This window comes from Mobula hypostoma, chromosome 19, assembly GCF_963921235.1.
Source record: "Mobula hypostoma chromosome 19, sMobHyp1.1, whole genome shotgun sequence".
NCBI classification, from domain to species: domain Eukaryota; kingdom Metazoa; phylum Chordata; class Chondrichthyes; order Myliobatiformes; family Myliobatidae; genus Mobula; species Mobula hypostoma.
Genome location: NC_086115.1, coordinates 38,754,941 through 38,768,122, shown reverse-complemented (window position 1 = coordinate 38,768,122; position 13,182 = coordinate 38,754,941). Strand labels below are relative to the sequence as shown.

Below are 13,182 nucleotides of genomic sequence, written 5' to 3'. Positions count from 1 at the left end.
TTTCCCTATATCCAAACCATCCCAATAGTAATGCTGTTAGGTGATGTGATCAGCTATCCCTGTTTGCCTCTCTATGCATCTCCTTTCCTCATCATCCCCCAACTCTACTGCCCATTGAGCCTATCTTCACCTCTGTCCTTGTGTGGTTTGCATTTTGACTGACTTCCTCTACGTCCTTGGAGGACGAAAGGCACAGTGTCAGTGGCCTTTTCTTTGATTGCTTTGAGGATTGCACAAATTTAGCCTGGGACATCCATGCAGAGCTTTCTTAATAGTCCTTTGGAGGCATTGCACAATTTATAATTTCCTTGCTTCGACAATTTTAATATTAATCAACTTTAATAAATCACAAATATTTTTATAAAGTAAATTATGATAAATCTTTTTAAAAATATGTATACATTCCCTTGAAATTACCTTCTGACTGAAAATTTTCTGATGGACAAATTAATTTGATGGAGGAAAGATTTTGTTTCTTCCTGTGATTATTGAGGTGGCTGAATTTTTTAATTCTAGATACAACTGTATGAAGATTTTGCCAAATCTCGTGCTAAGTGTGATGTTGAAGAAACTATATCGTCAAGTACAGTCGCAGAAGAAAATGAGAAACCTAAACTCAAAGCCACTGGACATGTATTTCAGGTAAATATATTTTGAGAGTTTTGTAAAGCTCTTGACACCAGTTGTGTTTTGAGGTTAATATGAGATTGCTCCATTTTTGAAAGAAAGCTAGCTAAATGTTTGCTTAAAGTTTTGCCAGTTTTTTATTGGTTAGTTCTGGTTTACTAAATCGCTGGAAATTGTAGAAGCTCAAAAGGTTTGAAATTACACATCAAAGGTTTTTATGTCCTAACATCTAATAACCACATGTGATGTATTTATGATTTAAAAGATGAGGTATTAGATCTTATTATAAATTATGAATTTGCACATTCAAATTTTATTTCATTTTTGAAAAGTACTACCAGACAGGCTTGGATTCAAGGTAAGCTATGTAACTCACATATACACATAAAATGATTAGGTTGCTGAAGGGAAGGCAAAGTATGATGGTAAAACAGAGTGTTTGTGGCTAGACATTTTGAAGACTAGACAGAAACCGAACTGATGTGTTCAACTAGTTGAGTTGGAATCAGGTGCATTTTTAGGGCTGAACCCATGCCAATAATGTTGGCATTTAGTCTTTCTTCTGATGTTGGGAAAATAGATCACTCTACTCATTGATCAGTGTCTAGCTGAATAAAACATCATTACTTTAGAATCCTATCCAAAATCAATGTTGGTTTCTGGCTCCATCTCCTTTAATCAGCAGGACTGGCTTCTATTTTCGTAGCACTGTCTGTCTCCATCCCTGTCCGCTTATCTGCTGCTGATACTTTCATCCATTCCTTTGTCTATGTATTCTGCAATTTCAGAAACAGACTTATTAGCACTGATGTATGACATGAAATTTGTTTTGCAGAAGCAATGTGTAAAGGTATAAAAACCTATAAATTAAAAGAATAAATAGTGTGGAGATAAAGGAATAATAAGTTAGTGTTTATAGGTTCATGGATCGTTTAGATATGTCTGAGGCAAAGAACTTGACCCTGAACCACATTCCGAATGGTAATAACAAGAAGAGGGTATGTCCTGGTTGGTGAGGGTTCTTACTGATGAATGCTCTCTCCTTGAGGCACTACTTCTAAAGGTGTCCTCGATAGTATGGAGGGTTTTGCCCGAGTCTCCAACTCTCTGCAACTTCTTGTGATCGTGTATATTGGAGGCTCCATACCAGGCTGTGAATCTACCAGTCAGAATGCTCTCCATCATGCACCTATATAAATTTGTAAGTCTTTAGTGACATACCAAATTTCCTCAAACTCCTAATGAGGTAGAGCCTCTGAGTGTTGCCTTTGTGACTGCAAGTGTATGTTGGGCCCAGGATAGATTCTCTGAAATGCTGATGCTGCTCACCCTTTTCACTGTTGACCACTCAATCAGGACTGGTGTGTGTTTCCCCAACTTCTCCCTTCTGAAATTAAAATTCAGTTCTCAGTCTTGCTGACATTGAATGTGAGGTTGTTATGACACCACTTAACCAGCCAACCTGTCACTTGTAGGCTGCTTTGTTAGCATCTGAGATTCTATCAACAACAGTGCTCAGGCAGAAATAAATTCTAGCTATAACCAACCTCTTACAGCACTTAATTATGGTGGATGTGAGTGTTACAGGCAGTGGTCGTTGAGGTAGCTCACCTGCTCTTAGACACAGGAATGATAGCTGCCCTTTTGAAGCAGGTGGGAACCGCAGAGCACAATAGTGAGAGGTTGAAGATTGTCCTTGAATACTTCAACCAGTTGGTCAGCATGGGTTTTCTGTACATACAGTAGTTGGGGCCTGACAACTTGAAGTACGTTTGGGTATCAGCCTCTGAAACAGAAGGTTACAGGGTCGCTGAATGCTGAGTGGATTTCCATGGGTCTAGTGTCATTTTCCCTTTCAAAGCATGTACAGAAGTTGTTGAGCTGATGGAGTGAAGCTTCACAGCCATTTATGCTCTTGGAGATTTTGCATAATAGGAAGTAATGCATCCTACCTACATGTGTTTCTAACTTCACTCGAAATTGACTTTTCACTTTTATGATGGCCTTCCATAGGTCATACCTGGACTTTCTTGTAGGATTCTGGATCACCTAATTTTGAACACCCAAAGTAAACTGGGAACCTCCTGGTTCAACCAGGACTACTCGTTTGGTATATTCTTGTTGGCATACACTCATCATCACTGGTCAGCCTGCGATAGCTGTGGCATATTCAAATCTGAAGATGAATCCCTAAATCTGGTCCAGTCCACCTATTCAAAGCAGTCTTGTAAACAGTCCTTATACTCCCTTGACCATATCTTGGCTGTCTTCATCAGGCTGGCTCTTACCCTCCATTTGTGAGCTCAGCAGAGTATTGGTTAGAATGTCACTTTGCATTTTCTATCAATCCCATCTTCACTGAGTTGCATGGTCTGGTACACCATCAGATTTAAAGTTCTCATTCTTCTGTTTAAATCACAATATAGTGTCTCTACTCTTCATCTCTGTAACCTTCTCTGATGCCAAAGTTCACATCGCTGTACTTGCCATTCTCATAACTCTAATCCCATTGTACACACTTACATTTTCAGCAGACATTTAACCATGACACCAAAGTTCTTTCTAAATGTTTCCACAATTTTCTGCTCCTTTGAGGTTCACCTGTAAACATGACTCTTTGACCAAGCTCTATCTTCTCAGTTTGACCTATTTATTTTCTTGCTTATTTGCAAAGTGACTGGGGTTATTTTTTCCTTAAAGGTGATGTAAATGTGCTTTGAATCTAAGTGTAATAGAGAGGAAATAGAATTTGAAGTTTTGAGCATGGTAATTGTTTCTAGCTGTATAAAACCTGTGCTCAATGTGAGCGTTAAAGGAGAAAGCAAGGTAATTACTGTTTTGTTCTAGTATTGATCCTAGGCAATTCAATTGCTCGAGGCCTGGTAGACAAACCTGGGCGCTATGGTAGCTTAGCAAGACGTCATGGTACCATAGCAGTTAGCGCGATGCTATTACAGCTCAGGGCATCGGAGCTCAGAGTTCAATTCCAACACCATCTGTAAGTGGTTAGTACGTCCTTCCTTTCAGCACACAGGTTTCCTCTGGGTGCTTCAATTTCCTCCTACCTTCCAAAGACATACCAGTTAGTTGGTTAATTAGTCATCAATTGTCCTGTGACTAGGCTTGAGTTAAGTTGATAGGCTGCTCTGTGATGTGGCTTGTTGGGCTGGAAGTGCATGTTCCACACTGTATCTAAATTTTAAAAGATGATTTATAGTTTCACTGTTTTCAAAAAAACGCTGTAGAATAGGTGCCAGAATGTGATAATAAACATAAACTGTACGAGTGAAAATGTAGTGTGAACTACTGATAAGGTGAGAGCAAATTGCACGTAAACCCTGCGTCCGCATAGATTCATGTGCTGTACAATATTAGGCTTTAGTATTACCTAATTCATAAACTGTAAGGAAAACATAAACTCAATATAGTTTGCTCTTTAAAAACTAGCCATAATCTTATATCCCCTTTAAGCAGAGGAAATGTCTTCCATTAGAGAGAAACTGTTTTCTAGATGATGAAGACAAACAAGTGCGTGGAAATTTTCAGTCAGTGGAAATCGGGTGATATTTTTGTTATTCCTTTGCTTCCAGGCGTTACAATATTTGAGGAAACTTTGCAATCATCCTGCACTAGTACTGACTTCACAGCATCCAGAATTCCAGCATATTAAGGAGCAGCTTGCTGCTCAAAATTCATCTCTGCATGATATCCAGCATGCTCCAAAGCTTTCTGCCTTAAAACAGGTACTCTTTCAAATTTAATACATTTTTCTTTTCCATTTATTTTCTTGTTCTTGGAGACATCTATTGGTCTACATCAATATCAGTTACGTTACATTACATTTGCAATTATAAAATCAGGTATTTGTTGATTTTAAAGCTTCAGCATATACAAATTGTTTTAAAAGTTGTATAACAATAGCTTGATATAAAACTGGTTCCTCCCTCGCAGGTTAATTTGTTGAGGAGTGAGGGAAAGTTTGAACATCAAGAGGAAGGTGTATGGAAAATACACTTTGCTGTTGTGTACCTAATATTAACAATAACTGTATAGTCCAAGTTATCTTTTAAGAGGCAGAAAAATGTAGCCGCCTTGATTCTAATAGCTTTTACTGAAATTTGAGTAGTGCATTGGAATATTGGACTATTTCCCATATTTCTCTTCAAATTTAATATGTGTACCACCTGCCAACACAACTATTTGTGAAACAGGTATTAGGTGCTACAAAAATTGTTCTTTTGATTGATCATCGGGTACTTCTGTCAAGTAGTACCAAGCTCACGTTATTACTTTGAAAACTAAACATGAAACAAAATCCATTAAGAATTTACTACCCAAGTCAAATGAATTTAAAAGAATAAAGAATAAAGATTAAAGATTCTGGTCCCCTGTGTTGACATTTGATTTATTTCATACTTTGAGTTCAAACTCTTAACAAGTAATTATTTCTGAGACTAAGTTGAATATTTTTTTAATCCTTTTCTTTCCCCCCACCCCCTTCAAGCTGCTTCTTGACTGTGGACTTGGCAACAGTGCAGCCTCAGAAAATGGCACTGAATCAGTTGTAGCTCAACACAGAGTTCTCATTTTCTGTCAACTGAAGAGCATGTTGGACATTGTGGAACATGACTTGCTCAAACCTCAGATGCCAAGTATCACCTATTTAAGGTTAGATGGTAGCGTTCCTGCAGGCCAACGACATTCCATTGTGGCAAGGTAGGCAAGTTATCAAACAGGTAATGGTTGCACTAAGAATGTGTCCAGAGCTTCCATGACTTAGTGATTAAGTTCCATGTGCCTCACAAGAGACAACATTGATGAAAAGAATTTGGTTCCAGCAAAGGAAGAATATTTTGCATTTATGATCTGTGCTTCCTAATTGGAAGAGTGTGTGTTTCTCAGGAGCAAGACATAGCGTTCTTGAGCCTAGTTACAAAAAAGAATCCCTGAATAAGTGTTTGGAATCAGTTCATCTCTAGCAATCTGGCAGACCATGTAATTACATCAGCAATATTATGTGTGGAGTCTGTTGTCCAGACCCTGGACTATATCTCCTGTTGGATACATGGAACAAAGTGTTTCATTCAATGGTTCACATAGAATGACTAGTCATTGACAAGAGATTCTGCAGATGCTGGAAATCTAGCAAAACACACAAAATGTTAGAGGAACTCAGCAGGTCAGGCAGCATCAATAAACAGTCAACGTTTGGGTTGTGACTCTTTATCAGGACTGGAAAGGAAGGGGAAAAATGTGGATGGGTGGGAAAGGGGGATGGTAAGCTGGGAGATGATTGTTGGAAGAGGGAATGGGCTGATAGGAGAGGAGATAGGACCATAGGAGGTGGGGCACCAGGGGGAGGTGATAAGCAGTTGAGAAGAGGTGAATGGGAGAGAGGCAGCATGGGGAGTTGTAGAAGAAGAGAGGGAGAAGGGGAAAAATTACCAGAAGTTCGGGAAATTGCTGTTCATGCCATCAGTTTGGAGGCTACTCATCTGATGGCAGGAACATTGATACCTCCAGGTTATCTTCCTTCCCCATTCCCTCACCTGCCTATCTTCTACTGGTGCCCATCTTCCCTTTCTCCCACAGTCCACTCTTCTCTAATATCAGGTTCCTTCTCCTCCAGCCATTTGCCTCTTTCACCTATCACTTTCTAGCTTGTGGTCCTTTCCCTCTCCCACCTTTTTATTCTGGCACCTTCCCCCTTCCTTTCCAGTCCTGATGGCCCAAAACATTGATCTCCATCGATGCTGCTTGACGTGCTGAATTCTTCCAGCGTTTTGCGTATGTTGCTCTAGGTTGACCAGTGGAGGTTTTGGGTATTCTGTGTGCAACAACTGTCACTCAAGTTAAAGTTATTATTATATTTTTAAATTAACTTGTTCGATCATTAGCATTATACAGCAAATATTTATAAAATGTTGAATCCTTAAAGCATGATGAACAATTTTGTACATAAAAATAATAATGGCCATACTGGTAATGCTCCTGCCTAACTGCTTAAGTGATTCAAGTTTGATCATATGTTTTCTGTGGCATTTGCATGTTTTTAAGGTAGATAAGTTAGTGCCATTAGAAGGTAATATGGAATTAAGTTTGCAAACAGATTAGCCATGACCTTATGAAATAAATGGCAGAGCAGGGCTGAGCAGCTGAGTCACCTATTCCTCCTCCTATTGCACACATGTAAATCCTTGTATGTCATGGCTTGTAGGAATAATGTGACAAACGTTCTTCATGAAGCAGCTGAAGAAAGTTTTGACAGCAGTTGACTTAAATGATGAAGAACTGTCAAGAAAATAATTTTATAAATATCTGACATTTGGAAATGTTTTAAAGTTCTTTTTTAAAAAAAGTGTTTAACTAAAAGCTAGATCTGTTAACATGCACTAATAAATATTTAACCAAACTTTTAAATCGGAGCTACCTAGCTGAGACCTTGTTTAAATAACTTGAGCTCAGTGAATAAAAGTTGATGAGTAGCTGTGTTCAAGTTTGCACGTGCTGACATTTATGTGGAAAATTCCTGGCAATCTCGTGTGGAATTGTCAACATTTTACTCCAAAATCAGGCCTAGTATATTCCTAAAATTATATTACTTCTTGCCTGTAACCAACTAATTGTGCAAAGTTTCAGCGTAGGTTGTGAATATGGCATTTTGGATTATATATTAATTATTTGCATTTTTGTTAGGTTTAATAATGACCCCTCAATAGATGTTTTGCTGTTAACCACCCATGTGGGCGGCCTTGGTCTTAATCTTACTGGAGCAGATACAGTGGTGTTTGTTGAACATGACTGGAACCCTATGCGAGATTTGCAAGCAATGGATCGAGCTCATCGGATTGGACAGGTAAAGCACTTTGTAACCTATTGGGAAGTGCTTGGGTTTTATCTAGAATTTTAACGCTTTCCAAATTTCTTTTAACGCTTAGTCATCACTTGAAACTGTGTGCAAATGTTATCCCATGTATGTTCACCACAACAAGATTTTAAGTTGTGAGATTTGTTTTTTATGTCCAAGTTGACAATAATTAATTCTGAGGACCATATTTTAAAGGGGAGGGCATTGATGAGGATTGATTTATAACTCCTGGTAAACAAGAATGTGCTCTACTATTTTGAATTCATGCACTCTTGTGATGGAAACCTTTCTAAATGAATGTACGTGATTCTTTAGTTTCTGGAGTTCTAATCTCGTCACAGTCTTGTCTGGTGCAAAGTAATTAAATGGGTTCCTTTATCTTGGATGTTCTCCAACACACTTTGTAACCTTTCTCTCAGCAAAATAGCACCATGCTGCCATCTAGTAAAGAGCTAATTTACAGACAGGTGCTTGGAAGTAGGTACAGAGGAGATGTCAGGGGCAAGTTTTTTACGCAGAGAGTGGTGAGTGTGTGGAATGAGCTGCTGGCAATGATGATAGAGGCAGATACAATAGGGTCCTTTAAGAGACCCCTGGACAGGTACATGGAGCTTAGAAAAATAGAGGGCTATGGTCAACCCTAGGTAATTTCTATGTAAGTACATGTTCAGCACAGCATTGTCGGCGAAGGGCCTGTATTGTGCTGTAGGTTTTCTGTTTCTACATCAGCTCCATTTCAGAACCAAGAGCACTGTAACTTGATCTGTAGTGTGTAAATCATTAGGAAGCATGTGACAAAATGGGCTTTGTTGTAAATATCCATGAAACTACCCTGCTGCACAGTAACAGTGCCAACAATAAAGGTCTGCAATGAGCCTGTAGAAAATGTGACTCACAGGAGTTACCTGCTAGTGTAGATGATGAAATTCAATTAACGCACTAGTGTGCCAGAAAGGCCTTTGACAATTTGAGGAAAATAATTCAGAACGAATACCCCAGACCTGGCACTAAGTTCTTGGTTTTTTGGACAGAAATAATTCCCATCCTCTTGCATGTTTCAGAGACCCGCAGAAGCCAAGTCAAATTCATTGGAGAGCTCAATAATGTCTTTGTAAAATACTCTGAATCCTTTGGTCGGTATGCTAACACAATTCAGCACATTCTTCTAAGCCAACATCCACAGTATAAGGCTCTAATTACAATTGGCCAGCTCTGCTGGGCAGCTAGGAACATTCCTAAATCAAGCACTCTTCACCAAACTTTGACATGGAAAGTGATTACCGGAAAACATGCGGAAAATGCTTCCAGCATATTCTCAAAGCATCTTTGTGGAAAGAGTAGCAACATCCTCATTGAGTTGTGGGAAACGCTGACCAGTGTTAGCTTAATGTGGAGGAGGAGAACGAGGTATGCACCCGAGTACATTAAGTCTCTTGACTAGCAGAAAGTAAAACCAGCAGAGAGAGCACTGCACCTACTGTGAAATGCCTGAGTGACATTACTAGTCACTAGTCAACTTGTAGCCAATCTAGTTGGAGTTGAGGGAAGTCAACCTCAAGACCAAGGAACTGCCTAAGGAAGAGGTCATGATGGTTGCTGAACGTGTCTTCTGTAAGAAGTTTGTATGTCCTTCTCGTGAGCACATGGGTTTCCTCCAGGTATTCCAGTTTCCTCCAGGTATTCCAGTTTCCTCCCACAGTCCAAAGACGTTCTGGTTAGTAGGTCAATTGGTCATTGCAAATAGTCTTTTCTTGGGCTCGGGTTAAACAGGCAGGTTGCTGGGTGGCACGGCTCACTGGGGCAGAAGGGTCTGCTCCGCACTCTGTCTCCAAATAACTTAAGTAACATTTGCAGTGAAATCAAACGGCAGATTTCTACAACATGCACAAGAACAGTCATGGGAAGAGCAGTTGCCATCCCAAACCATGATGAGTGTAGATTGGATGCTTTCCCTGGTGGTAAAAATTAGTAGTTGACAAGGATATGCCAAATTTCTTTAGCCTCCTGAGGAAGCAGAGGTGTTGGTAAGCTTTCTTGACTATGTTGTCTATGTGGTTGGGCTAGGACAGGCTTATGTGATATTAGAGACTTTTAAGTTCTCAACATCAGTACTGTTGACATAGACAGGAGTTAGTATGCCCCTCCCCCCAGTACTCAGTGGCCAGCTGTTTCATTAACATTGAGGGATAAATTGTAATGCACTGTACTTGCTATCTTCCTGTACTCTGACTCATCATCATATGAGATACAGCTGCCTACAATGGTATCAACTACAAAGTTGTAGATCAGGGGTTCTGAACCCTTTTTATGTCCTGGACCCTTTATTTTAACAGAGAGGTCCATGGACCCCAGGTTGGGAACCACTGTTGTAGATGGAGTTAGCAGATCTAGCCACACAATACTAGTGTTCTACCTCAGCAGTCCCCAACTACCAGGCCGCAAAGCATGTGCTACCGGGCCGCGAGGAAATGATATGATTTGGCGATGTGAAATGATATGAGTCAGCTGCACCTTTCCTCATTCCCTGTCACGCACTGTTGAACTTGAACATAGGGTTGCCAACTGTCCCGTATTAGCCGGGACATCCCATATATTGGGCTAAATTGGTTTGTCCCATACGGGACTGCCCTTGTCCCGTATTTCCCCTGCTGAGGTAGAGTGTTCCTATAAAACCTTTCGTACCGAAATGGCGTAAAGCAAAGAAGCAATTACCATTAATTTATATGGGAAAAATTTTTGAGCATTCCCAGACCCAAAAAATAACCTACCAGATCATTCCAAATAACATATAAAACCTAAAATAAAACTAACATATAGAAAAAGCAGGAATAATATGATAAATACACAGCCTATATAAAGTAGAAATAATGTATGTACAGTGTAGTCAGGAAGATTAAGTCAAAACCGATTTGTGGGGAAAAAATCGGCATGGACATGCATGTGCACACTGGTGCATGCACAAGGCTTCATGGTCATGGTAGTCTTTCTCGGGGTAAACACTGTCCCGTATTTGACTGCTACTTTTGTCCCTTATTTGGGAGTGAGAAAGTTGGCACCCTAACTGTAAAAGACATGTTGGGGTGAGTTTAACCCTACTCAAACACCGCACCCCCCCCCCCCCCGGCCCGGTCAGCCAGTCCGCAGAAATATTGTCAATATTAAACCGGTCCGTGGTGCAAGAAAGGTTGGGGACCCCTGTTCTACCTAATCATACCCAGTGTTACACACTGTCACTTGTATTGGCTACTGATCATTCTGCTGTGCAAAATTTGATAGGTTTAATTCGTAATATTTCAGGAGTTTCTTCCACATTTATTTTTAAGTACTATGTACAAGGGTCTATATTATGTTTCATTAATACGATCTATCTGTATTGGTTTGTAAATTCCCCTCCCTAATTTTTAAAACACTAAAGCACTGACATCAACCTCTTTTGCTAAGATGATGTTGGGTCTTGTAGGATCTGGTGTTCCTGACCAGATGAAGGAGCAAGCAGAAGTGAATTCTAGTTGCAGGAGTATACAGAAGTTTTTTTTTGTACCAGACAATATCAAAGCCTAAAATAAATTTTGACAGACGAACAATGTGTCATTACTTTTATCAGTCAAGATTGAATTCCAACTCAAGTTGTAGGTCAGAAAAGAAAATTAATCACATTTCTTTCCTAAATATGAAGTCAACTGGCACCAGAGTTCCCTAAAAGTTTTGCAATTTAACATAAATTTTCCTGTTCTTGACTCCAGAAACAATATTTTATATCAGAAGATTAGTGTAGGGCGGCATTTTGATTTTAATCTTAAGTTTCTTTTGGAAGTCAAGAAAGGCATTAAGCGTTTTGCTTCACAATTATTTTATTAAATGCTATAGAACAAAAAAAAATTGAAAGCACATAGTGACAAGGTCTAGTAAGTGGAGGGAGAGAAGCAGAAGTTGGTGGGGCCTTGTGGTAAGCTCTTTTTATGCCCACAGCTAAGAAACATTCTAGATAAGAATCAACCAATCAGATAGTCCCTATACAAATAACGCAAAACCGGATAAGCTTCCATAGAATAAAAAGAACTGAAACCACAGAGGACACACTGGAAAAATGCATGTGCATACTGTAGATAGGTAGGCCTCCTTTAGTCAGGGTCGACCATGGATGTTGTGTCCTAGCTGTCATGCGCAAACTATGGCAGTATGATATAGAGATCAAGCTGTTGCCCATGCAGGCGGCCCCCTCCATGCAGCTGGCGAATCCAAAGGAATAGCAGACACTGATATCATTTGACACCAGTGATGTCATAGGAGTTGCCAGTCACCGATGAACTCAACATAGGACTGCATTAGAGATTCCAGCTCCAAATTTTTCCTCAGAGTTTACTCATGAGTGGGTACAGCTGCTAGGCAGCAGAGATTTGAGATCAGAGTTTTCCTTCTCTTAGATGAGCTCCCGACCACAGCTAATGGGCCCCATCTGCCTGCTGCGACTGATTTTAAGGTGCCGGTAACCCTCCTTCGTCCTTCAACCTTCCTCGTGTCAGAACAGTTCCACTGGGCCTGGTAACAAACCTCACGTGAAGGCCAGGAGCTGGACTTGGTTGTCAGAGGCTATTTGAGATGCACATTGCTGGGAGCTTATTCAGTACCCCCCCCCCCCCGCCCCAAAACCAATGACAATTTTCAGAGGACATCTGATGACTTGGCTTCAGCCTACAATCATTTGTTACACGAACTATTGTGGCCTACTGTTTGGCTGATTCAGACTAAAGTAATTTGTTGTGTTGTTTCACTTGCATGCAGTTTTAAACACTGATATCGCCCTGTTTTGAAAGATTTGTAACATTTAACCTTTTTTAAACAAAAAACAACACTCATGCTATTGTGGATCTGTGAAAAATAGGTAGTATTTCAGGGTGTAGTCTCCAATATTTTAAGATATTTCAGGTGACCCACATAAAACAAATAAAGGGAAGAAGAGAAATGGTAAGTTGAGTACAATTGAAGGAAGCAACTGAACAACATGTAAAGTGCTCAGATGGAAAACAGTCTAGTTGTTGAAATGATGTACATCAGACAATACAAACATAAGAGAAATTCAACATCTGCAAGACACTGGTTTTGAAGAAGAAAGGCTGAGGAAAATGAGGGTGGAAAGTAGTGGTCATCAACCTTTTTAGGCCCAAGATCCCCTACCTCGACCTTAGTGAAAGGCAAGATCTACCTGCTAAATCGTTTAGAGAAAAAACAGCTCAGATTGTATTGCCAATTTGAGGCCTTTTATTTGGAATAAATGTATTTGAATTACACAAAATACTTCTGTCAAACTTCAAATTAATTCAAACAAGAAAACACTAACTAGCATATCTTTCTTTAAGAATATTACAATACTTCACATCTTTAATTCTAAGTTTCATTATTTAATTTTATTTCAACACGATAAATAAATGAATAAAACTTGACTGTTGCACTCAGTGTGATGACTGGGGCTGAATAGTTACTGCTAGTTCCTGAAATTTGGCTCATAACTACAGACAGCCAGTCTGAGACAGTCTGTGGGGTGTCTGTCAGTAAGACAGCTCCTGTACTTAGATTTAATAATTTTTCATCTGTGAAAATGCAATTTCACATAGATAAGTTGACCTGAAGTAGGCACTGACTTTTAGTGCTATACAACCAACGCGCACACTGCGCATTGCTGGGGCCCC

General features: G+C 39.7%; 1 protein-coding gene across 2 annotated transcripts in view; it reads left to right on the top strand.

The window, feature by feature from the left end:
• The window catches only part of btaf1 (BTAF1 RNA polymerase II, B-TFIID transcription factor-associated), an 88,384-nt gene that overhangs the window by 71,006 nt on the left and 4,196 nt on the right, over positions 1-13,182 (top strand). For both annotated transcript variants that reach the window (XM_063071732.1, XM_063071731.1), the window contains exons 33-36: positions 517-642; positions 4,218-4,370; positions 5,132-5,343; positions 7,324-7,483. In XM_063071732.1, coding sequence (XP_062927802.1) covers positions 517-642; positions 4,218-4,370; positions 5,132-5,343; positions 7,324-7,483 — 651 coding nt within the window. The remainder of the gene's footprint in view (positions 1-516; positions 643-4,217; positions 4,371-5,131; positions 5,344-7,323; positions 7,484-13,182) is intronic.